At 42.7% G+C, this 23676-nt stretch overlaps 1 protein-coding gene across 4 annotated transcripts in view; it reads right to left on the bottom strand.

Moving 5' to 3' along the window:
- Positions 1-23676, bottom strand: part of CENPF (centromere protein F) — a 100679-nt gene that overhangs the window by 14903 nt on the left and 62100 nt on the right. For all 4 annotated transcript variants that reach the window (XM_053909159.1, XM_019428304.2, XM_019428322.2 and 1 more), the window contains exons 10-14: positions 20180-20302; positions 14497-14632; positions 7349-10737; positions 3000-5852; positions 1350-1502 (exon numbers count right to left, since the gene is read on the bottom strand). In XM_053909159.1, the coding sequence (XP_053765134.1) occupies positions 1350-1502; positions 3000-5852; positions 7349-10737; positions 14497-14632; positions 20180-20302 (6654 nt within the window). The remainder of the gene's footprint in view (positions 1-1349; positions 1503-2999; positions 5853-7348; positions 10738-14496; positions 14633-20179; positions 20303-23676) is intronic.

Raw genomic sequence — 23676 nt, 5'->3', positions numbered from 1 at the left:
ACAGCTGACTCCTCATCAGCAGGTTCTCTGACCTCCCTACCTAAATTAGGTTGATCTCTAGCCCCACACACCCCACTTCCCAACTATTCTTCAGTCAAGAATCTTGTCTGATTCCTTTATAGCACTTGACAGATTACGATTGCCTTATACATCTCCTATTTAGTGATTTATTGTGTGTCTAGACTGTAAGCTCTATGAGTGCAGGAACCACAGCCGTTATATTCAACATGCAACCCTCTGACTTTAGGAGCACTTATTAACTACAGAATGCATAAAGCCACTGCAAACGGACACATTCATAGGTACGGACTTGAGGCTAAACACCTAGCTTTTCCTTTTAGTAGAGCCTATAAACTAGGTTCAAATAACACTATAGTTGGGATACTCCCAAGCTGCTTCAGTACCAAAGAAATTCCAGCAGGTGCAGCACTCAAATAGCATTCGTACCAACTCCTTCCACGCAGCATTGCCAGAAAGTTCCATGAGTCAACTCCTGAGATTAAATGCCAAAACTTTTCGATTTGCAATAGATTAAATGTCATATTTAAAGTACGAATTTCTCCAACTCTGTATACAGACTATCACAAACATCCCTTCAACCTTTTCTAATTGTTCGGGGTCATGATCGTAACTTTGTTTTGTTCCGCTTTTCTAAGTACTACCTGGGGATGAATATGCACGAGGACGACACGGATATACGAGTGTTTACCGTTTAACTAGGTTTGGCAGGCAGGTGTCACACTGCATCTGCTGGCACTGTGTGCACGGTGGCTGCGACCTAGGACTCGGTGTTAAGAGATTCAGGAGAAATGGAGGGCACCGAATCAGCAATGTCTGCCACGGAAACAGCAGTGGGGAATGGCGACCCAGATGCTATAAATCTGTCACATTAACCCTCCCCTAAAATAACATCCCAAGACTGCTCCAGCTTTACATTTCACTGTGACTTTCCGTTACTTTTTAGTTCTTAGCAGATCAGTGCATCTGTCTCTAGCAACATTCTGGCTCCTAATCCGAGGCAGGCTGGAAAAGCAGATAAACCTGCTGAAAGCTGCACGAAATCTATTTCTGATGTGAGTTAATGTAGTTACAAGGGTCGCCTTCTATGAAAAAATATTTGGGCTCCGTGACGGGCATTTTCATGCGTTCCGAGGACTCCCAGGGCTCGTTCTGGGCTCCTGACAGGGCTGGAGGGTGAAGATGACCGACTTCAAGACTGATCAGGACATCAGTGCCGGCCTGGATTTTTTTAAAAGCTAAAAGAGCTGGGTACGTTGCAGGTCTTACAAAACAAACAAGGAGACTGCGCACACCGAATGATCAGAGCGTCCTGTCACAGAGAAACTTACCTGGCTGCTCTTTATTTCTTCTGACATTACAGTTAACTCTCTAGTCAGCCTATTTTTCTCCCCGATAAATTCTTCTTTCAACTCTGCTGTTTTCTGGGCCATCTCGTGCATTTCCCTCTGCAGCTCAGTTTCCTTCCCGGTCATTGTGTTTACCTGAAATTTCATCTTTCGTTAGGATCTGCTTTGGGTCGTCGGTTTTGCTCAAATTAATCATTCTGATCCAACACATCATAACATTCCGTTTCACCTTCAATAACAAAATGGAACCTGGCTAATCCTCCCTTTACTAATCCACTCAACCACCATCCTTAAAACCTACTGGCAAGCTTACCTTTTCTCGGCCAAGGTTTAATAAAAAGACAGCAATAAGGAGAGCAATGACAAGGAAAGACACTATCACTAAGTCTCACAATCCTTCGTAAGGGTATTAATTTGTATGAAACGTCAACATTAGAGACCACTGTATGAGGTAGCGTCTTATGTTTTTATCAGTTCTGGGATCTCCACTGATCCTCCGATGCCATACTAATCTTCAAGAAACATGCCTATGATTAGTTAAAACCAGTTAAAGCCCCATCATTTGCACTTGCCCCTTAGCGTTGAAACAGACTGGCAGAATTTGCCAAGTTATCTCTATCATAACTGCCATCTCTTGCAAGTTGTATCAAAACTTAAAATTCCTGAAAAATATTACAGAGTCATGATTGATCCCATTTTCCGGACACCCCTCTTTGCTTTTAATAGTTGTCCAATAAAAATTGAATTTGAAGCAACCACTTTCCTAGATCAGTACGTAAGCCCAGAGGGCAAAACCTTAATTTTTCATTAATAATTGAGGCCCCTGATGGCACACTTGCCCCTTAGCCATCAGCTAACAGAACAGTAGGCTGCACAAAGAGAAGATATAAGAAGGCTGAAAGCATAAAATCCCCCAGACCTACCCTGGGAGGCATGAGGGTTCTGTTTATTACAATTATATCAGTACCTTTTTTTTTTAAATTGTTTTAAAATGTTTATTTATTCTTGACAGAGAGAGACCGAGCAATGAGTAGGAGAGGGGCAGAGAAAGAGGGACACACAGAATCTGAAGCAGGCTCCAGGCTCTGAGCTGTCAGCACAGAACCTGACGTGGAACTCAAACTCATGAGCCAAGAGATCATGACCTGAACCGAAGGCAGACGCTTAACTGACTGAGCCACCCAGGCACCCCTCTATCAGTACCTTTAATAGTACCTTCTCATAAAGGCAAAAAGGCAGAGCAGGGGCCTAACTAGTATCGGTTATAGTCTCCTTGGTAGTAGCTCCCAGCTGGGTACTGGGAAACTAGTACTCTGATGTACTTACTCTAAGAAAGGGAACTATGATTAGAACCAGAACTATGCCTAACCCCAAGCTTCTCCCATGTCCAGCTGCCACACGGAAAAGCTGGGCTAATCCACAGACATGCCCCATGTAAATGTGTGCCAAAGCAAAGAGGGACTACAGCTGGAGCCAATTGAGTGTCCCCAAAGTTCAAGGCCCCGCAAACATAAAAACCCTTGCAGAGTCTGGTCCAATACTGTGAACATGTCCAGGAGGAAACATGATCCACACAGCGGTTTCCCTCCCTCATGGCCACATATTCGAACGTAGACAGATTAAGCCACTTACTTTTTCAACAAAGGACATGTTTTCCATTTTTGTCAGCTCGAGCTCTTTCTCCAGAGCCTTGTGAGAATGCTGCAGTGTTTCCAGGGTGTCCTGCAAAGTATCATTTTTGGATTGCAGCATCTGGACCTTCTGCTCCAAGTCTACCATCACATCTTCCAGTTCTCCTTTTTGCTTCTTCCAAAGCTGCTGTTCTCCTTCCACCTGGGAGAGTTTAGAGATGAGCTGCTCTCGGTCCTGAATCTGATTTTTCAGGTTGCTGATTTCTTCATCCTTCTTCTCTAGCTTCCGTTTGCCATCTTCTACCTGTTGAATGAGGCCATTGGCGGAAGACTGCAAACTAACGTAACTGCTCTTGACCTCGTCAAGGCCTTGTAGCAACTGAGCCTTCTCGTGTTCAAGAGCATCTATTTGACCGCTCAGATTCTGTTCCCGGGCCTTCCAGGTGTCTTGGTCACGACACAAGGCTGCCACTTTCTCAGTTAGCTCTTTTAACTGTGTTTGAAGCGTCTCCACGACAATCTTAGAGTCTTCTCTCATCTGTACTTTTTCTTGCTCTTTTTCTTGCAACAGATTTTCAAATGAAGAATTGAGTATTTCTAATTCAGATACCCGTCCTTGCTCTTTCTGTAATTCTTTGGTCACATTTTCTTTTTCTGACCTCATATGGACAAGATCTAATTCCAAATCTCTCAGGTTTTGGGCCATCTCCTCTATTTTTGCTTTGAGGGTCCCTACCTCTGCTTTGGAATTCTCAGCCTCCAGAATCACACGCTCTTGGTCTTGCCCTGATGCCTCTAGTTCTCTTTCAAGGCTCTCCACTCTACTCTTAAGCAGGTCGGTGTGATGTGCACTTTCCTTCAGTTTTCCTAAGACCTGGAGCTGCTCCTTTTTATCGGCTTCGAGGCGGACTTTCAGCTTTTCAATGCTGTTTCTTAGCCGATGGATTTCTTGCGCCGAGGAGTCCAGACTCTGTTCTTTGACCTTCTGGATTTCTTGGTCATTACACAAGACTGTGACTTCCTCATTTAGCTCTTTCAGTTGTGTTTGGAGCATCTCCATTGCAGCTGTGGATTCTTCTTTCACCTCTATTTTTTCTTTCTCCTTTTCTTCCAACAGACCTTTGCACGAAGAGAGTAATGCGTCTAATTCAGATAACTGACCCTGTTCTTCTTGTAGTTGTTTCATCAGATTTTCTTTCTCGAACCTTACCGTGACAAGGTCTAATTCCAAATCTTTCAGGCTTTTGGCCATCAACTCCATTTGTGCCTTTAGGGTCTCCACCTCTGCTTTGGAATTCTCAGCATCAAGAATCACCAGCTCTTGGTTTTCCTCTGACATCTGCAGTTCTCTTTCGAGGTTCTCGACTTTATCCTGAAGCGAGTCGGTCTTACGCTCGCTCGCTCTCAGTTTCTCCAGGACGTGAAGCTGCTTCTTTTCATCAGCTTCAATGCGAACCCTCAGTTTCTCGATGCCTTTTCTTAGCTGGTGCACTTCCTCCTGCGTTGAGCTCAGCCTCACCGCAACCTCACCCTTCTCCATCAGCGCATTCTCCAAGGACTTGGCGACAGCCAGCTTTTCGTGTTCCGATTCATTCAGTCTGGTCTGCAGGCTTTCGGATTCCCTCGCAAGTGATTCTTTCTCTTCATTCAGTTGTTCGATTTGGATTCCCAGCTCACTTTTTAGCAAAGATAGGGCCTGTGAGTCCTTTTCCAAACTCTGCAGCTGCTCCTGGAGACGAGCGTTCTCTTCCAACAGTTCACTTACGTTGGAGGGCAACGTCTGAAGGACCTGTGTTTGATCCTTCACCTCAGCTCCAGCCACGTCAGGGGGCTGTAGACATTCACCTTGATGAGATTCGAGTTCTTGTATTTTCTGCTTCATCTTTTCAGACATCAGATCCAATTCTTTATTTTCTTTTGACAAAGTAGCTAATTCTCCACGAAGCTGGTTTCTCTCACTGGTGACCACAGAGAGTTCTTCTTCAAGACGGGCTATAACTTTCTGCTTATTTTCACTGTCTTGTTCTAAATATAGCTTCTCTGTTTGAACTGTCTCTAAGGCAGCTTCCACAGAGAGGGCGTGATGCTCGATGCTACCTTTCTCAGATTCGATCCTCTTTAGCTCATTTTCCACATCAAGAAATCGCTCTCTCCAGTTGCTCACCTTGGCTACATTATCTTCAATAACTTCATGTGAAAATTTATCTGTGCCTACTTCTAAATTAGAACTGAGGACTTCCAAACTCTCTGCTCTCTGGTGTAACTCCTGGTTGTCACAAGAAAAGGATCCCAGTCTTTCACTTAAATTTGATTTCTCTTTCTTAAGTTCCTCAACTATTTTCTCTAATTCTATACATGCTTCCGTCTTGGTGGTTAGTTGTGCTTCCTGTAAATCGAGTTTTGAGTCTAACTCTTTTATTTCATTTAGCAAACTTTCAACTTTTTTGTCACGTTGCTCTACGACGTGAAGTAACCTCAAATTCTCATTTGATGTCTCTCTAACCTGCAGCTGGAGATTCTGAATGGAGACCTGATTCTCCAGAAAATCCATCGGTACTAGAGCGTTAGGGTCAGAAAATGACAATTGAGAAATGCGTTCTGAACAGCCCGGGGTTTTGTCTTCTACTGGGGTCTCGTAACTGGTTTCTGTAGACTGTTCCCTAGACCATTCTCCTGTGAATTGGGCTGCACCTGTCTCGGCTATTTTCTCCATCTCTAGATTGAGGTCCTGCTGAACACCGTTCTCACAAATCTTGTGAATGTCAAGCTTTGGTGTGCTCTCTTTAGTTTCCAAAGTACATTCTTCCGACTCTTTAATGTCACAGCTGTCATTTCCACCCCGGAGAGCCTGTAGCTGTAATATACAATGAGAATTCATTTTATTTTTCAGGAGGAATATAGAATAAGGAGGCTTAATTATTATAGAAACTGGCGTCTAGCCTCTGCTACACACATTTCTTCAAATGGCATATTTCCCATCCCATTCTCCTCTCCCCATCCAAATATCCAATGCAATTTAACATTTGGTAAGTTTAGCCACAGGCAAGGCACTGGGTAAGGTATTTATCATGAAGATAAGCCCTTCAGATCAGTTATTTGGTCTAAATTGCAACATAATTAAATTTCATAATTTTTTTCTTGCTAGAAATATTCTTGGTAGCCTAAATATAAAATTTATTTTTGTGATTACCAGTGAGCTAACAAATTCCTCATAAAATGTTCAGCTTCCATCTTCAGCATTTACGACACCCTTCACTGAGAGGTTTCATGAACAGCTCCCCAGCCCAAGGACGTAACCACAGAGCCAGCACTCACTATCTATATTCTTGGATAAATCACATGTCTGGACTTCACCATCTTCTCATCTGTAAAATGGGGATCTGCTGCTATGACCACCATGGTGGCCACCACACCACCTGCCCTCCCTACCCTACCGAGGGAATCAGGTGAGCCTTGTCAACCGTACAGCATTACTAGGCTAGCTGGTAGACTAGAAAGGACGAAGTTATGACTAAATGATTTCATATTCCAAAACAAAAGAGATGGCTCTTTAAATGACTGATAACAAATCATACATTTGCATCAGAGAAAATTGTTAAGAAAATTATTCAGTAATGTGTAATAAACTCCTGCATTTAGTTTTATGACTTTAACTCTGTAACATTAAAATAGTCTGAAAAGGGTAAGAAAAAATATAAAATTCCTATCATATTGTCATCCATTAGCTCTAATTTAATATTTAAGTGTGGTTTATTACTCACAAAGAGTGAAAACACATACAAGTTCTGAAGATGACTTTCTGACTCTATAATATTAATTTTCTCCAGAAGACTTTTAAAAACAACTTTATTAATTTTCCATATATATGTTTAAGTGGAATCACTACAGAAATTTACATCTTCCCCCCCACCACCGCCATTGCCCCACAATCAGGTTTACTCATTTTCCTAAAGTTGTGCTTTGTTTAAAGAACAAATACAAGAAGCTCTTGGGTGGCTCAGTCAGTTGAGCGTCTGGTCAGGTCAAGATCTCACGGTGAGTTTGAGCCCCGTGTCAGGCTCTGTGCTGACAGCTCAGAACCTGAAGCCTGCTTCAGATTTTATCTCTCTCTCTCTCTCTCTGTCTGCCCCTCCCTCACTCATGCTCTGTCTGCCTCTGTCTCAAAAATTAGTAAACATTAAAAAATGTTTTTAAAAACAAAAACAAACTTTGGTATATTTTGTTTTTATACCCTGGAGCTCTAAAAATATTTTCAGTTCAATTTAGTGTAGATTTCAATTCCACAAACATTTACTGAGTGCCTACTGGGCATGTAGCTAAAGAAAAGGCATGTAAATCCCATGTACTTACATCTTCTATGTCGGTGCAGAGCAAGGACCGAGAACTTAAGTCCAGACCTTGTAGCTGAAGCCGGGCGACTTCGAGCTCAAGTGACAGGTGTTCGGTCTGTTTCTTTTCTGCTGCCAACTTGGACTCCATCTCCACGGTCACACTTGTCAGCTTCTGTTGCCACTGTTCATTTTCTGACAAATACTGCTTCTTAAGACAGTCGAGCTCTTTCCTTTCAGAACTTAGTAACTGCTCGAGCTCTTCAATTTCCTTATTTTTCATAATCTCCTGACTTTCAATTTTGTCCTCTAGCTTTTTGAGGGATTGCAGGTACATCTGACAGAGGATCTCAAGTTCTTCGACACTCTTCACTGGGGTGGACAGAATCTCTTTCTTGGTCAGATTCTCCTCCTCCAGACTGCAGCAAGATCCTTCTTCTACATTACACTGGTTTGCTGAAAGATTCCCGACCAGATTATTCAAAAGAGATGTTTCCCCTGTCTGGTCTAAAAGATCTTTGCAAAAAGAGGATTCTCCCAAACTTGTAAGACCAGGGCTGTCAGTCATACGAGAGAAAGACAATGACAGAAAATGCCCTTCCTGGGGTCCTGGCATCTCTTCCTTTACCAAGTCCCCTTGGAAGTTTCTCAGACTTGTGGACAAGACCGAATTTTCAGCTTTTAATGTGTCCACGTAAGACTGCAGGTCTGACATCTTAGAGCTCATTTGACAGTGCTGATCGTGTAAAATTTTGTGTTCGCTTTGTAAAGATGAGAGTTTCTCTTGTAATTCAGCAAAGTGCATTTGAACTTCTTTGTTTGAGAGCGTCAAGTGCTCATAGCAATTACTGTCATTCAAAGGATTTAAGGACGCACTTTTCTGCTCATTTTGTTGTTCACCCAGTTCACCTTCTGCCATTTCTTTCACTAACTCGCCTTGGAGAAGACCGTGTTCATCATTTAGTGTTTTAACTTCATTTACTAGTTTCTCCACCTCTTCTGCCATTTTACTAGCTGCTGTGATACATTCTGATCTTGAGTCGTTCAGCTCAGATATTAGCTCAAGCTTTTCGACCTGCAGTGTTTCGCACATTTTCTCTAGCTCACTCAGCTTGCTCATTGCTGTTTGTAGAGAGCACTGCAGGTGCGCATTGTCATTCTGACTTGAAAACTCATGAAGCCCACAAATGTACTTTCCTTCTGTGTCTACGGCGCAGTCTTCGGGGCCACTAAGTTCTTGGGACTGAGTGTCTTGTTGCACGTTTCCCGTGTCTAATTCTACTCTAATTGTCTGTAGGCATTCCTTCTCCTTCTCACTTTCCTGAAGTTTGAATTCCCTCCTTCTCATCTTAGCTCCTGACTGTACCAACTGTGCATTATAACAGTCTAGAGGGGGATCTTCAACTTGGAGATCCATCAGAAGCTGAACATGGCATTCATTTATGTCACTCTCTCCTTTCATAGAGTCGCTAATTGGTTCTGATTCTAGAATCTGATGCTCTTGTTTCATCTCCGTTAACGTCAGCAGGTGCTCTTTCTCTTGTAATAAGGCATTAAGTTCCTTTTGCATCTTACTCTGTTCTTCCTTTAAGGTCATGATTTCTTGCTTTAAACCATCCGCCTCGCTCTTGGAATTGTTTTGGATATCCGCAATCTCCGATCTCAGATCTTGCTGCACTGCCCCCAACTCTAGTATTAGATTCTGGTTTCTTTCTTCGGCTAACGCTAATTTTGTTACAAATGCTTGGTGTTCCCTTGCAAATGCTTCCTTTAGGTGCTCCAGTTCATGTTCTCTATTTTCACAAGCACTGGTGCATTCACTTAGCAAGCATTCTAACTCAGAGTTCTTTTCTTGAGCTGCTTTATATTTTTCACTAAGATCCTCAAGTGCACGTCCTGTTTCTTCACATCTTTGTAGTAAAATAAGTCTTTCTTGCTGGTACTGATTGGATAACTCTGAAATGCTTTTGTCTCTTTCGTCTATACAGTTTAAAAAACTCTCACTTTTTTGGAGTAAGTTAATCTTCTCTTGACTTAAGGTTGCATTAATTTCCTTGAGGGTCTCATTCTCTTGGGTCAGCTCTTCAATTTCTTTTCTGTTTAGAGAAATGGCAGCACTCATTTCCTTCTTCTCTGAGCTCAGGCTTTCAGACAAAAGCTGTAGCTCCTTTAGAGATTCTTGAAGTAAATGGTTGCTCTTTTTTAATTCTTGAATCTCTGCTTGCTCAGTTTCTAATTTTTCATTCAAAAGTTGGAACTCTCTTTCCTTGTTCTCCAGGGCAACTAAAGTTTCAGCAAATACGTTCTGATGAACAGAAGTGTCTTCTTGTAACTTACTAATGCGTTGACTTGTTTCAGCCACAAAACTTTGATGCATCTGCTCTGCTTTGAGGAGATTGTCTTCTATTTCTCCTCTGATTTGCACCAACTCTTCACACTGCTTTTGCAGATCTGAGTTCATCTGCTTTTGAGACTCTAATGAAAACTCAAGAGAAATGACTCGATTTTGTAAGCTGGCTGAACTTTTGGGGCTATGGTCTGCTTCTAACTGGCATTTGCTCCTGCCTGAAGGTGTGCTTCTTTGTTCTCCAAGAATATTTGCAAAGGAATTATTCATTGCAGACTGCTGTTCAAAGGCCAAAAGACTTCCTTGGTGAGCTTCATTGGTCACCAGAGGAGCATCTTTGGATTTTAGCAGATCCCGGAGGCTCTCATATTCAGCACGCAAGTCCTGGTAACGCTGGTCTCTGTCTGTTACTTCACTCGACACTAACTGAAGTTTGTGCTCTAGATCTTCAACTTGCCTGGTAAGCTGAGATATTTTCAAGCACATGTTTTCTACTTCCTTCTTATGTTTCTGGTCCGAGAGCTCGGCTTTCTGTTGTAGTTCTACGTAAGCTTGTTTATGTGTCTCCACCTCCACGGTCTTGCTGTCTATCATATTGTGAAGGTTTCTGATCTCAACATTCAGATTTTCACTTTCCATCTCCAGTGTTCTTACTTTCTCATTGTATTCGTGGCTTTTTATTTGTTGTGTCTTGAGACAAGTTTCCAAGTGATGAAGTTTACTCTGCAAGCTTCCCTTCTCTGACTCCAGCTGACTTAGAAGCTGTTCTTTTTCACTTTTCCAACGAGCAAACAGAGTTTCCTCTTCTCTCAATTCTTCATATTCTTTCTTTTTTAACTCCAAAGCAATCAGTAAAGCTTCAGACTCTTTCTCCATTTTGCTTAACTTATCATTCAGTTGTTCAATGTGATGCTCCCTTTTCTTCAAAAGGTCTTGAGAACAATCTCGTTGCTTTTCCAGATCAGCCAAGGCAAGCTTCAGTTTCTCTAAAGTCAAGGAATTCTCTTGCTGATTGATTTTTTCTTGAAGATCCCTTAACATGGTTTCCTGAGAGGCATTCTTAGCTATTAAAAAAAAAAAAAAAAAGTTTAAGTTGTCATGTTTTTAATAAATATTCTACAAGAATTCCAAACTATTAAAAAAAAAAAATCCAAACACGGGGTGCCTGAGTGCTCAGTTGGTTAAGTGTCCAACTCTTGATTTTGGCTCAGGTCATGATCTCACCGTTCATGAGATGGATCTCTGCATTGGAATCTGCGCTAACAGCATGGAGCCTGACTGGGATTCTCTTTCTCTCTCAAAAATAAATAAATAAAGGGGCACCTGGGTGGCTCAGTCGGTTAAGCGTCCGACTTCAGCTCAGGTCACGATCTCGCGGTCCGTGAGTTCGAGCCCCACGTCAGGCTCTGGGCTGATGGCTCAGAGCCTGGAGCCTGCTTCCGATTCTGTGTCTCCCTCTCTCTCTGCCCCTCCCCCATTCATGCTCTGTCTCTCTCTGTCCCAAAAATAAATAAACGTTAAAAAAAAAAAAATTAAAAAAAAAAAAAAATAAATAAATAAATAAACTTAAAAAAAAATCCAAACAAACTAACAGCTTCTCAAGCCCTGTTAAAACTGGCATTATTGTTTGGAAAGTAGATCACCTGATAATTATCTGAGATTGTATAAAGACAGTGAGAAAATGGTCCTTATAAGGATGTAATACGTTTGTTCATCTTCTTTCTAAGCAGCTTAATAAAGTGTTGTTGCATAAAACAGCAAGGGGTTATTTTTTTAATTTAATTTTTTTTAAATTTACATCCAAATTAGTTAGCATATAGTGCAACAATGATTTCAGGAGTAGATGCTTAAGTGCCCCTTACCCATTTAGCCCATCCCCCCCCCACAACCCCTCCAGTAACCCTCTGTTTGTTCTCCATATTTAACAGTCTCTTATGTTTTTGTCCCTCTCCCTGTTTTTATATTATTTTTTGTTTCCCTTCCCTTATGTTCATCTGTTTTGTCTCTGAAAGTCCTCATATCAGTGAAGTCATATGATTTTTGTCTCTTTGACTAATTTCGCTTAGCTTAATTAACACCCTCCAGTTCCATCCACGTAGTTGCAAATGGCAAGATTTCATTCTTTTTGATTGCTGAATAATACTCCATTGTGTGTGCGTGCGTGTGTGTGTGTGTGTGTATACACTACACCTTCTTTATCCATTCATCCATCGATGGAAATCTGGGCTCCTTCCATACTTTGGCTATCGTTGATAGTGCTGCTATAAACATGGGGGTGCATGTGCCCCTTTGAAACAGCACACCTGTATCCCTTGGATAAATGCCTAGTAGTGCAATTGCTGGGTGGTAGGGTAGTTCTATTTTTAGTTTTTTGAGGAACCTCCAATACTGTTTTCCAGAGTGGCTGCACCAGCTTGCATTCCCAGGGGTTATTTTCTTAAGTACTTGAAACTTTTTTTACTTTGTATGTGTTTATGTATATGTGTATTTTTTCCCTTCTGAAATGCTTATTGAAAGAAAGAAAGCTCTGAGAAGAGCAGCACTGAAATGTAAATAGCCTACTTCACTACAGAATAATTCTCATTTTCCAGAAAAGTGAATAACTATTCCACCATTTTAGCCAAAATCCATAGGCTTAGTACAAAAGAATAAATGATGCTATACGCCAGTACTTCTCAAGGCCTCTGCATGAGTACTATTGAGAAACAATGTTACCCACATCCCAGCCCCTCACAGTTAAGTGTCTATGAGTGGAAGAATCAAGTGGAAGATTTTCCAGGCTCCAATGCCACCTTCTTTTCTGCCTAGTAACTCACATCTACCCACAGGCCCCTCCTAGTTGGAAACAATGGTAGTGGTTTCATTCAAAGCACTCATTGCAAAGCATTCATGCCAAGTGATGGGAAGGCTTCACGTTCAAGTACACTGAGGGCGAATAAATGTGAGAATCTCAACGGTAGACGATAAAGTTAGCATGTATTATAAACTCAGTTGTTACACTAAAGGGAAAAAAAATTCCTGGGGCGCCTGGGTGGCGCAGTCGGTTAAGCGTCCGACTTCAGCCAGGTCACGATCTCGCGGTCCGTGAGTTCGAGCCCCGCGTCAGGCTCTGGGCTGATGGCTCGGAGCCTGGAGCCTGTTTCCGATTCTGTGTCTCCCTCTCTCTCTGCCCCTCCCCCGTTCATGCTCTGTCTCTCTCTGTCCCAAAAATAAATAAAAAATGTTGAAAAAAAAAATTTAAAAAAAAAAAAAAAAAAAATTCCTAGTTTTAACGTGTTTAATCTCAGTCTACCTGCTGAGAGTTGATGGCTCATGAAGACAGCACCACAAGGGCTCTCACTCCACTTCACTTGTGAGGACCTCAAACAAGGATACTGGTGACCAACACTGAAAAATGCCCTCGCCCTTCCTTTTCTTACAGTTTTCTTTCAAGAAAGATGAAGATTGACATTTTTACCCACTGCTGTGGAATAATTGAAAGCTGTCTGAGGAAAATCAGAATTTAAAAGAGAAAACAGTCAAGGTGCCTGGGTGGCTCAGTCGGTTGGGCATTCAACTCTTGATGTCGTCTCAGGTCATGATCTCACGGTTTGTGACGAGGAGCCCTGTGTTGGGTTCTGCACTGACAATGCAGCACCTTCTTGGGGTTCTCTTCCTCCCTCCCTCCCTCTCTCAAAATAAGTAAACATTTTTTTCTAATTTTTTTTAATGTTTATTTATTTTTGAGAGAGAGAGAGAGCGAGAAAGAGAGCAGAGGAGGGGCAGACAGAGAGGGAGACACAGAATCCGAAACCGGCTCCAGGCTCTGAGCTGTCAACACTGAGCTCGACGCGGGGCTCGTACTCAACAAACCGCGAGATCATGACCTGAGCAAAAGTCAGACGCTCAACTGGCTGAGCCACCCAGGTGCCCCTAAATAAACATTTTAAATAAATAAATAAATAAATAAATAAATGGGAAAATAGTCACAGAGGAGCGTGACACATATTTCACAGGGGAAGTTGAAAGAAATCCTAGAGGTGCAAATACCCGGCTGAGAAAATTAATGCAAGTAAAAAGACACACGTATGTACAAATAAATGTGAAATGGTGGATTCATGTGGTGTGTGCAGCATAATCCCGTGTCTATACAGAAAGTGAGGAAATAAAATCACTCAGTCAAGTAAGTCATCAAAAAACAATGGTCATTAAGAGCTGGGAAAACACGTATTGAATTTTTCCATCATCTGGGAAATGATATCGAGCGAGAAGATGAGCTGTCTGCATAAAACGAACAAACACACTCGAGACACAAAGAACAGCACTCTGGGGTGAGAGACAACACTGACAATTTACTTTTGTGTGGAGAATATTTACCTTTCTGGTTTCAAAGTGCTGAGAAACCAGGCAGTTTGGGACTCAATGTGTTCCAATAAAACAATGTCCAACTATCACTCTGAAACCAAAAGGTAGGAGGGAGAAAACTTTCTCCACATCAACCACAGACAACTTTCTGGGAGGATATACGGGAAAACTGAAAAACGTTTCTAAAGCCATCCATCCTCCCTCATGGGACATCAGCTTAGAAAAATAACTCCAGGGGCGCCTGGGTGGCTTTATCAATGAAGCATCTGGCTCTTGATTTCGGCTCAGGTCATGACCTCCTGGTTTGCGAAATCAAGCGCCGGCATCAGGTTCTGTGCTGACAGTGCGGAGCCTGCTTGGGATTCTCTCTCTCCTCTCTCTGCCCCTCCCCCGGCTCACCCATGTGCTCGTCTCTCTCTCAAGATAAACAAACAAACTTTTTTAATGGAAATAGAACTCCAAACGCTAAGTGTACTTACCCCTCATTTCTTCTGCGAAGTTCTGGCTCTGACTCAAACTCTGTTTGGCCTTCCTCAGTTCTTCCTCCAGGTGGCAGGCTTCTCTGGCCCTTTGCTCAGACTGACTCTTAAGGAGGCTGTTTTCCTTCTTCGCTTCCTAAAGCACACATTTAATTGGTTATAATCAAAACCACTCAAGCTAGTTATGACTTCTGCCATATATGGGTCCCAAATGGGACCACTTGTGTACCCCGCTGGGGAGGAATCTCACTTTCCCTTTGTGCACCTAATGAAGCTAGACATTCTTACTTCAATCAGATGATTTTATGAATAGAACTCAAAAGCACAAAACCCAAAACTGACAATAATCTTTTTCCTTCAAAGAAATAGACCTCTTTGAACTTTCTGGATGTCCCCATGCTGCCTCAAGAGTGACCTCAAAAAGAGAATCCTACTTAGAAGATCCTCGAAGACACAAGCTCCAAGTTCCTATCACACCTGAATGATCCAATACCTCTTTGCAAAGATCTGATATGCTAATGAACCGAAAACTTCACATGACAAATTTCTTACTTTTCATTGGAAAACCATCTTAAGGCTCACCGTAACAAGGATGTCTTTATGAGTATTAAGTGTTTACCAAGAAAATCAGCAGTGTGCAAGATGCTGGGAAGGGTGTCGACAAAGACACAAATATAAATAAGAGAAGAGTCTTTGGCCCTCAGGGTAGGTCTTCCCCTGGCAGCGGGGGAGAATTTGATACCAATCACTTAGTTCACACCAGGATCCGCTAAGTACTACAAAGAGGTGGAGTATGCTATGGGAAATCAGAGGGCAGGTACACGGAAGGAAGAATGAATTCTAGATGGGGGAATCTGGTTCTCTGGGTACCTGATTAGGTGAAGGAGCCATACAAAAAAGTAGCAGAGACTGATATGCATGTCCATTTCATGGAGTTGGGCCTATTTTTGAATCTTTTTTTTTAAATATGTGTTTTTTTTTAACGTTTATTTATTTTTGAGACAGAGAGAGACAGAGCATGAACGGGGGAGGGTCAGAGAGAGAGGGAGACACAGAATCTGAAACAGACTCCAGGCTCTGAGCGGTCAGCACAGAGCCCGACGCGGGGCTTGAACTCACGGACCGTGAGATCATGACCTGAACCGAAGTCGGACGCTTAGCCGACTGAGCCACCCAGGCACCCCCTATTTTTGAATCTTAAAAACAAGCATCGTTTATTTATATGCCAAATAAAACCGCTACTGCTTATCAACTACGTAAGACTTGTGCGTCAACATAATAAATCCTCTGTTCATATTCTTCAATCTGTTTTTCAACCGTCAGTGACTGCATCGCTGTTAAGTATCTCCACCTATATCATATGCCACCCTCTGGACAGCAGGGAATCGGCATAGATTGTTAAAAACCGACGGAATCAAGTGCCTCACATCCTTAGGGGGAAAAACATTTCATAAGGCTACCTTTTTTTTTTTTTTTTTAAATTGCACTTCAAAAATACCCCTCTGAGAAGAAAGGGGAATTTTTGAATCTTAAAGAAACAATTAAGACCCATCTTCCAAAACCCAACAGCACTGTTAGAAAACAGATGGTCTTGGCAAGGCTGTGTTGGAAAGTTGCCTTCAATTATCAGCCTGGTTACTACCAGCAGATGGGTACCTAGGCAGCAAAGCCAAATGCAAGAAGAGGGAGAATCTGGCTAGTGGAGAGTACTTGAAAACTTGCTGGCAGCTGCTGTGTTCATGCATATATGTTCATTTCATCTTCAGAACAAGACAGAGCCTGTTGTAGTTACGCTCCTCTGGCTCCCTTGCCCCAATCCTGCCTCCCTTCCATGAGTTAAATGGACGCTCTGTCAAATTAACAGATCAATCAGGGCTGACGGGAGGCTCCGACTGATCTCAAGACAGAGAGGCTAGCACTTGCACCAGTCAGTGTTAAATTCTGTCAAGAGTGACCATGAAGGTGCACGGGTGTTGAGGACTTGAACGAGCATCGTTAAACTACAGAAATGATCATCGCTTGTTTGCTCTCCAGGCTCAGAATAATCACCACTCAAATGAGATCACAGATGTGACACGAAAACTACCTTAAAGCACTTGAACAAGGGTAATGGAGCATTATTATTAGCATTTCTTCCCCAAATTTGACAGCAGCTAGATCTGCAAGATCCATGCTAAGATTAGCTGAATCAGTTCAACGTAAAAGAGTGACTAGAGTTTTGGGGCGCCTGAGTGGCTCAGTCGGTTAAGTGTCTGACTCGGTTTTGGCTCAGGTCAGGTTCTCATGGTGTGTGAGTTCGAGCCCCACATCGGGCACTGCGTTGACAGCATGGAGCCTGCTTGACGTTCTCTCTCTCTCTCCCTCTCTCTCCCTGCCCCTCCCCCTCTCTGTCTCTCTCTCAAAAATAAACAAACTTTAAAAAATTAAAAAAAAAAAAAAAAAGAGTAACTAGAGTTGCGCCACCTGGGTTGACTTCGCATTTTTATTGGGCAACTTATGAAATATTTGCTTACCCTAAAAAAGTAATCAAGTCGAATGGCATCCGCACCTAGAGGTGGGGCAAGAAAGCTGAGAAGACGCTGTGTGCAAAGCTGGGGGCATCCCCAATAGAAGGAAGCAAGGTAAATAGAAGGAGAAAAGAGAAGGAAGGGGGCAACTGGATGTTCATGTATCTGTTGGTCTCTATCTATCTCTGTCCATAACTGGGGGCATTTAAATGAATAGTAAGCTCAATGGAAAGATTAACATGTCTTTCTCTCTTCTGGCATTAGCTCCGTAAATATTTGTTTCTAACAAAATGTTCAGCCAATCCTGGGACCCAGCAGGCTTATAATACTATGGCTATGACCAACCCAAGAATTTCAAAAGGCCCAAATTTGGAAAATGAACATCTGAAAATGGCTCTGTAGGCTGCCATCCATCAGCAATTAGTTTTCTGTGAGGCCACAGCCACTTAAGACTTGATTGGGTAGCTCATTATCAACAATGAGTTCGGCATACAAGGATGTATTCTCCCAGGCATCTCTTATGTCCTCAAATGATTTGCAAAATTGGGCACTAGTCTAGAAAAACACAACACAAATCCCTATAACCACAAGCCAGCATTAGAGCTTAGCAAGCAATTCCACCCAGATCAACTTCAGTTTTAGGAGCAGCAAGGGAAGCATCGTTTCCCAGGGCCAGACAAAACAAATTTCAGTTACTGTGTGGCATTTCATGATCCCATCCATGAATGGAGCTTAACATGTCCCCTGCTGTGGTGAAGTCTATACCATGAACCGGGGATGGATGCAGAGGATGTTCTTTGCCCTTCCCACCTCACCATTCTTGTCTGCCAGACCAAGCTCCTTCGAGAACCGATGTCATACAGATCCCTGTGCTCAGGAAGGTCCCTAGGCAAGTGATCCCTCATCCTGGTTACCGAACGATGCTATTTTATTGCCTCACCCCAATGCTAGCAGGCTGGCCTTGGGGTGTGGGATGAGCAGCTTACCCAAAGCCTCCTTTCACATTGACACTAGATCTGAATTTGACCATTGATCGGGCCATTTAATCACATTTCTCTACTGATATCTTCTCATTGTGAGCAGCATGTCTGTTTACTAAATGCAGACAAGGAAAATTTCAGTACAACTGTCACATTATCTCAGCACCCAAAACCTCTAAGCATGCGAGGTGTGTTTGCACTTACTTAGAGTTCGATACCGAAAAAGCTACCAGAGTGCTAGAGGAACAGGACGGGCAATATGTTTAATGTGAGAAATCTCAAATGCACTGTCCCTTGCTCATCACTTTCTGTGCCTACAGGTGAGAGCAAACAGTGGGCACATCAGACGGTCACAGCCGTTGACCATCTAAGCACTTTCCATCCAAAATTCAATCATTAATACAGCTTGGAAAAGGAAAGGGTATTATTTAGTCCTCCCTATATGCAGATGAGCAAAGTCAGACTCAGAAAGGCTAGGTCACTGTCCTAAGGTCACAGAGCAGGGAAGTGGCAGAAAACGATGCAGTCCCAGATCTTCCTGACTCTAAAGCTATCGTTCTGCTACTAAGTTATAGTGCCGCTCTTACTGGGTAAGTCACTTTTCTAATGCCAATCCCAAAGCAAAGTGCAAGAGATAGCTAAACCCTTTGCATTCTTGGTATCATCCTCAAAAGAAGACACATACCCACAAACATAAATTAAGGCAAATACTCCATGCATCCCCTAGCCCTGTGCTAGGCACTTGCACCGGACAACCAAAATCGAGGAAATCTAGGTGCAACGTGAAATGCATTTAACCGCACAGGCCAGAGTGCACGGTGGACAGCTCTACAGCTGTGGGGGTCTCCACGTGTCTTCTGAAACACCTGCAAGACAATGTCCAGCCCTCCACCGCGCCTTGGCCAAGAGAACAGTGTTTGGACCCTCTTAACCAGACGATTGCTTTTACAAAATGTTTCCACCAGGCAGCCAGTGGAGTCGCGGGAGAGTTTCTGGCTGGAAGGAAAGCTCACAGGGGGAAGGGTTCGGTGCCAGTCTGCCTGTGGAAATGTTAGCAGAAGCATCTGTTGGTTGGTCCCCACTGGCCAAAAGGCAAACATTTGTTTTGCTGAAACAAACACTTCCATTTGAAATCGTTCTCTGATGAAAGCATCATCTGACATCAAGTTTTCTTCCACTTGGGCTGCTGGAGCCGGGGCCTCCTGTCCCCAACAGCATTACCCCTCTGAGGCTGCCTGCTTTAACAATCACCTCTCTGCTACTGACAGATGTTCTGATTTCACAACCATGATACATTCTTCCAAGCTGTGGGGATGAATACATTTAGAGTTTCCTCATCTGCATAAATAAATATCCTTTATGCAGAATTCTTTCTGAAAAAGGGGCTCCTGGGTGGCTCAGTCGGTCAAGCGTTTGTTCGACTTCAGCTTGGGTCACGATCTTGCCGTTCCCGAGTTCGAGCCCTGTGTCAGGCTCTTTGCTGACAGCTCAGAGCCTGGAACCTGTTTCAGATTCTATGTCTCCCTCTCGCTCTGCCCCTCCCCTACTCACTCTCTCTGTCAAAAATAAACATCAAAAATATTAATAAAAAAACTCTTTCTAAAAAAAATCTTTAGTCTAAAAAATGATCGCAAAAGATTTAAAGAAGTGGGAAAAATGCTTTCCTGTGACATTATTTGATAGAAAAGAAACTTCTGTTCTGCTATGCTTCTTTGTGCTGATTTATGGCTCTATTCAAGTTGTTTCAATCTATTAACTGTCCCAAAATGGTTCTCAAATGAACCCTTTAAGATAAACTCCAGACCACCAAATAGAAAAGCCAAATTAAAGTCAGTACGAGTAAAATCCCACATCATCAGCGTGCCCTCCTCGTATCCACACCACTGGAGAAACTTCATCCACCATTTCGTGTAACAAGAATGAATTTCCCAAGAAAGACACTGACAGTCTTGCACATGCCCAACGTGACTCTGGAAGTTGGGGCAACAACTGATGATTACTTGTTTTTGGAAGAATTTTAAATCTAGAAGTCCCTCATCTGTCGTTGCTTTTGTTTAAACCTAGGACTTTCCACAAAGTTTTTAATAGGCTCAAAAGCCAACCCTTGGAAAGGGGATCTACATGATCCATCCTATCACCAGTTTTGTTTCTTTCCACTTAGAAAAGTTGATAAATACTCATCTACGCCTCACTTACTTCACTGCTTCTCCTCAGCTCATTTTCCTGCATCTGACTCGCCTGCAATGCCTGTTCGGTTCTGCAGAACTTTTGCTTGAACTCTTCCAAATTTTTTTCTAGCTGGTGCTTTACTGATGTGACCTGTAAAAAGAAGACAAGGTAAGGTTTAATTTTTATGTCCTTTACTTTTTAAATATATTATTTCTTCTTTTTTTAACATTTATTTATTTTTGAGAGAGAGAGAGAGAGAGAGAGAGCGCGAGTGCACATGCAAGCAGGAGAGGGGCAGAAGGAGGGGGACAGGGGATCTGAAGTGGAGCAAGCCCAATGTGGGGCTTGAACTCACGAAACTTGAGATGACCTTGGCCAAAGCTGGACACTTATCCAACTGAGCCACCCAGGTGCCTCTAAATTATTTCTTCTTAAGTAAAATGGTCATGGGACATGAGAACTGATGCCATCGATTTTGGGTGAGAAACAATATATGTCACAGCTAAATACAGCATTAAAAGTTTAACTTAAAATACCACCAGAGCACTGTGGGTGACAGCATAGAGGAGATCAAAAAGGGCTGGGTTTGGAGAGAAAGCAGCAGAGAAAAAAAAATTTAACTACAAAAAAAAAAAAAAAAAAAAGAAACAATGAAATAGTAATAAACAACCAAAAAAAGAAAAGTTGAGATAAGAAACAGACTGGAAGTGGGTGCCTGGGTGGCTCAGTCAGTTAAGCACCAGACTCTTGATTTCGGCTCAGGTCATAATCTAACCGTTTGTGAGTTTGAGCCCCACATCGGGCTCTGAGCTGTTAGTGCAGAGTCTGCTTGGGATTCTTTTTCTTCCTCTCTCTGTGCCCCTCCCCAGCTTGTTTGTTCTCTCTTTCTCTCTCAAAATAAATAAAAACTTAAAAAAAAAAAAAGAAAGGAAAAGAAACAGACTGGGAGAATGTATTTGCTATGAAATAGACTGGGAGTAAGTATTTGCTATATAACAGATTTAAGATTCTATATCCAGGGGTGCCTCGGTGGCTTAGTCGGTTGAGCATCCAACTTTAACTCAGGTCATGATATCACAGTTCATGAGTTTGAGCCCTCTGTCAGGCTCTCTGCTGTCAGCACAGAGCCTGCTTCAGATACTGTCTCCCTCTCTCTCTGCTCCTCCCCCACACTTTCTCTCTCAAAAATAAAAAATAAACATTAAAAAAATGCATTTCCATAATACAACAAATAGAGCACATCTTTGGTTCCATTTAGAAAAAGGTAAACCAATTTTTTAAAGGAGTAAATAATAGAAGTAGACAATTTTATGCAAAAAAATACAAACACATCAACTTCTGAAAGAAACATCCTCAGCGGTAATCAAGGAAGAATGAATCGAAACAACGATTAAGATGACTTTTTCACTTCTTAGTTGACAAAATTTTTAAAAACAGGATTATCTCCAAGGATGAGAAAAAATAGGACCTCTCACACTGGGTGAGAAGGTAAATTACAATTTTTTGGAGACCAATTTGTCAGAATCGATTACAAGGGAGAATACATCTTGTCCTTGAGACCACCAATTTCACACGTGGAAAGGTGTCCTACGGAAACATGCATGTTACCCAGTAATGCCATCCCCAGGGATACAACGAACAAGATAACGTTGACAACCTAAACATCCACCTGTAGAATAATTAAACTAGAAAACATCCAATAAAAGCAAGGCTCAGACACTACCAACAGAATGTTGCATTTGAAACAAAAATAAAACTGGTCCTTTCTTATAGACTCATAGACCTCTTCAAAAAACAAAACAAAAAACCCCAAAACAGAAAAAAATAATAAAAAATAAAAAGCCTAGCATGGAGCCCAATGTGGGGCTTGAACTCATGACTCTGAGATCAAGACCTGAGCTGAGATCAAGAGTCAGACACTTAACTGACTGAGCCACCCAGGTGCCCCAAAAGGACTTTTTTTTAAAGGGTCTTGAAGGAAACCCTTTAATAGTTATCCTGGGAAAGGAGGATTTTTATTTTCTACCAACCTTGGATAGCTGGATAGAGAGAGGATTATGAGCACATCAGAGAACCCCTAATTAGTACATAACACATGACAGTGATGGTTACCTCTCCCCATTCCAGCTGCCTCCCCATCTCTGGCTCCTCTACGAAGAGAGGGCAACTCGTCCCACTTTGTTATATCCTGAACTTGAGAGTTAACCTGTATTTCCCATAAATTGAGACTCTACTTGAATGGTAAACGTTAATTTTAAAAATAAACAAAGAAGCAAGCACTAAGAAAGTAAAGAGATGAATCTCTGACATATTCACAGTAAACTCCACAATGTGTCACCCTGTCAAGCTATATGGGTCAAGTCAAGAAAAGAGCGAAGGACTATAATCCACCTGCTGTGCTGTTTTCAAGCTATGGGATTCAGTGCTTGTGTTTACAGGTAGAGCAGGGAACTAAACAGGCAAAAGCCTGTCCTCATGGAAAGATTTGAGTGATAGAAGGAACACAGCATAAAAAGAAACAAAGAGGGGTTCCTGGGTGGCTCAGTCAGTTAAGCATCCAACTTCGGCTCAGGTCATGATCTCGCGGTTTGTGAGTTCAAGCCCCACGCCGGGCTCTGTGCCAACAGCTCAGAGCCTGGAGCCTGCTTCGGATTCTGTGTCTCCTTCTCTCTCTGCCCCTCCCCCACTTGCACTCTGTCTCTCTCTCTCTCTCTCTCTAATAAACAAACATTAAAAAAAAACAAAACAACGAAATAGCTGTATTGTACAACAGATGATATGCCCTATGGAGAAAACTTAAGCAAGGTAAAGGAAACAGAAAGTATTTGAGGATAGGGATCTATGTAGTGACCAGGGTAGATGTCATGGATAAAGCGACATGAGAGCAGAAAGCTCAAGCAAGTGAAGGTGCCCTACAGATCCATCTGGACACAGCACATCCCTGAAGATGCTGAGCGTGTTCTACCAATAGCAAAGAGGCCAATAAGCGAGGTGCTGGAAAGGCCACCAGGGTCCTGCAGACCTTTGGAAGGATGAGCTCCTACTATAAGAGAGGTGGGAAGTAGCTGTAGCTGTGAGTAGGGGAGTCCCATAACCTGACTTACACTTTAAAACACTCACTGCTGGGGTGCCCGGGGCGGGTGGGGGGGGGGGGGGGCACAGTTGGTTAAGCATCCGACTCTTGATCTCAGCTCAGGTCAGGTCAGGATCTCCCAGTTCATGAGATCAAGCCCCGCACTGGGCTCTGTACTGACAGTGAGGAGCCTGCTTGGGATTCTCTCTCTTTCTCTCTCTCTCTCTCTCTCTCTCTCTGCTCCTCCTCTCAAGCTCCCCCCCCCCCCACCCCCCGCAATAAACAAATAAGTCAATGGATTATAGTTTTCAGCGCTTTGACTATTTGCAGGACGTGAATCACTCCGGACGGCTCCCACCTGGTGATATGACCCCAATCCACAGGAATATCACACCCCTCCCCAGACCTTCAGATCTGAGGTCCTCACTCACTCCCCTCCTTCTGTAAATGA

This window comes from Panthera pardus, unplaced genomic scaffold (genome assembly GCF_024362965.1).
Source record: "Panthera pardus isolate Hobbes unplaced genomic scaffold, ASM2436296v1 HiC_scaffold_21, whole genome shotgun sequence".
NCBI classification, from domain to species: Eukaryota; Metazoa; Chordata; class Mammalia; order Carnivora; family Felidae; genus Panthera; species Panthera pardus.
The sequence above is the reverse complement of the archived record's forward strand: the minus strand, read 5'-3'. Positions and strand labels throughout refer to the sequence as shown.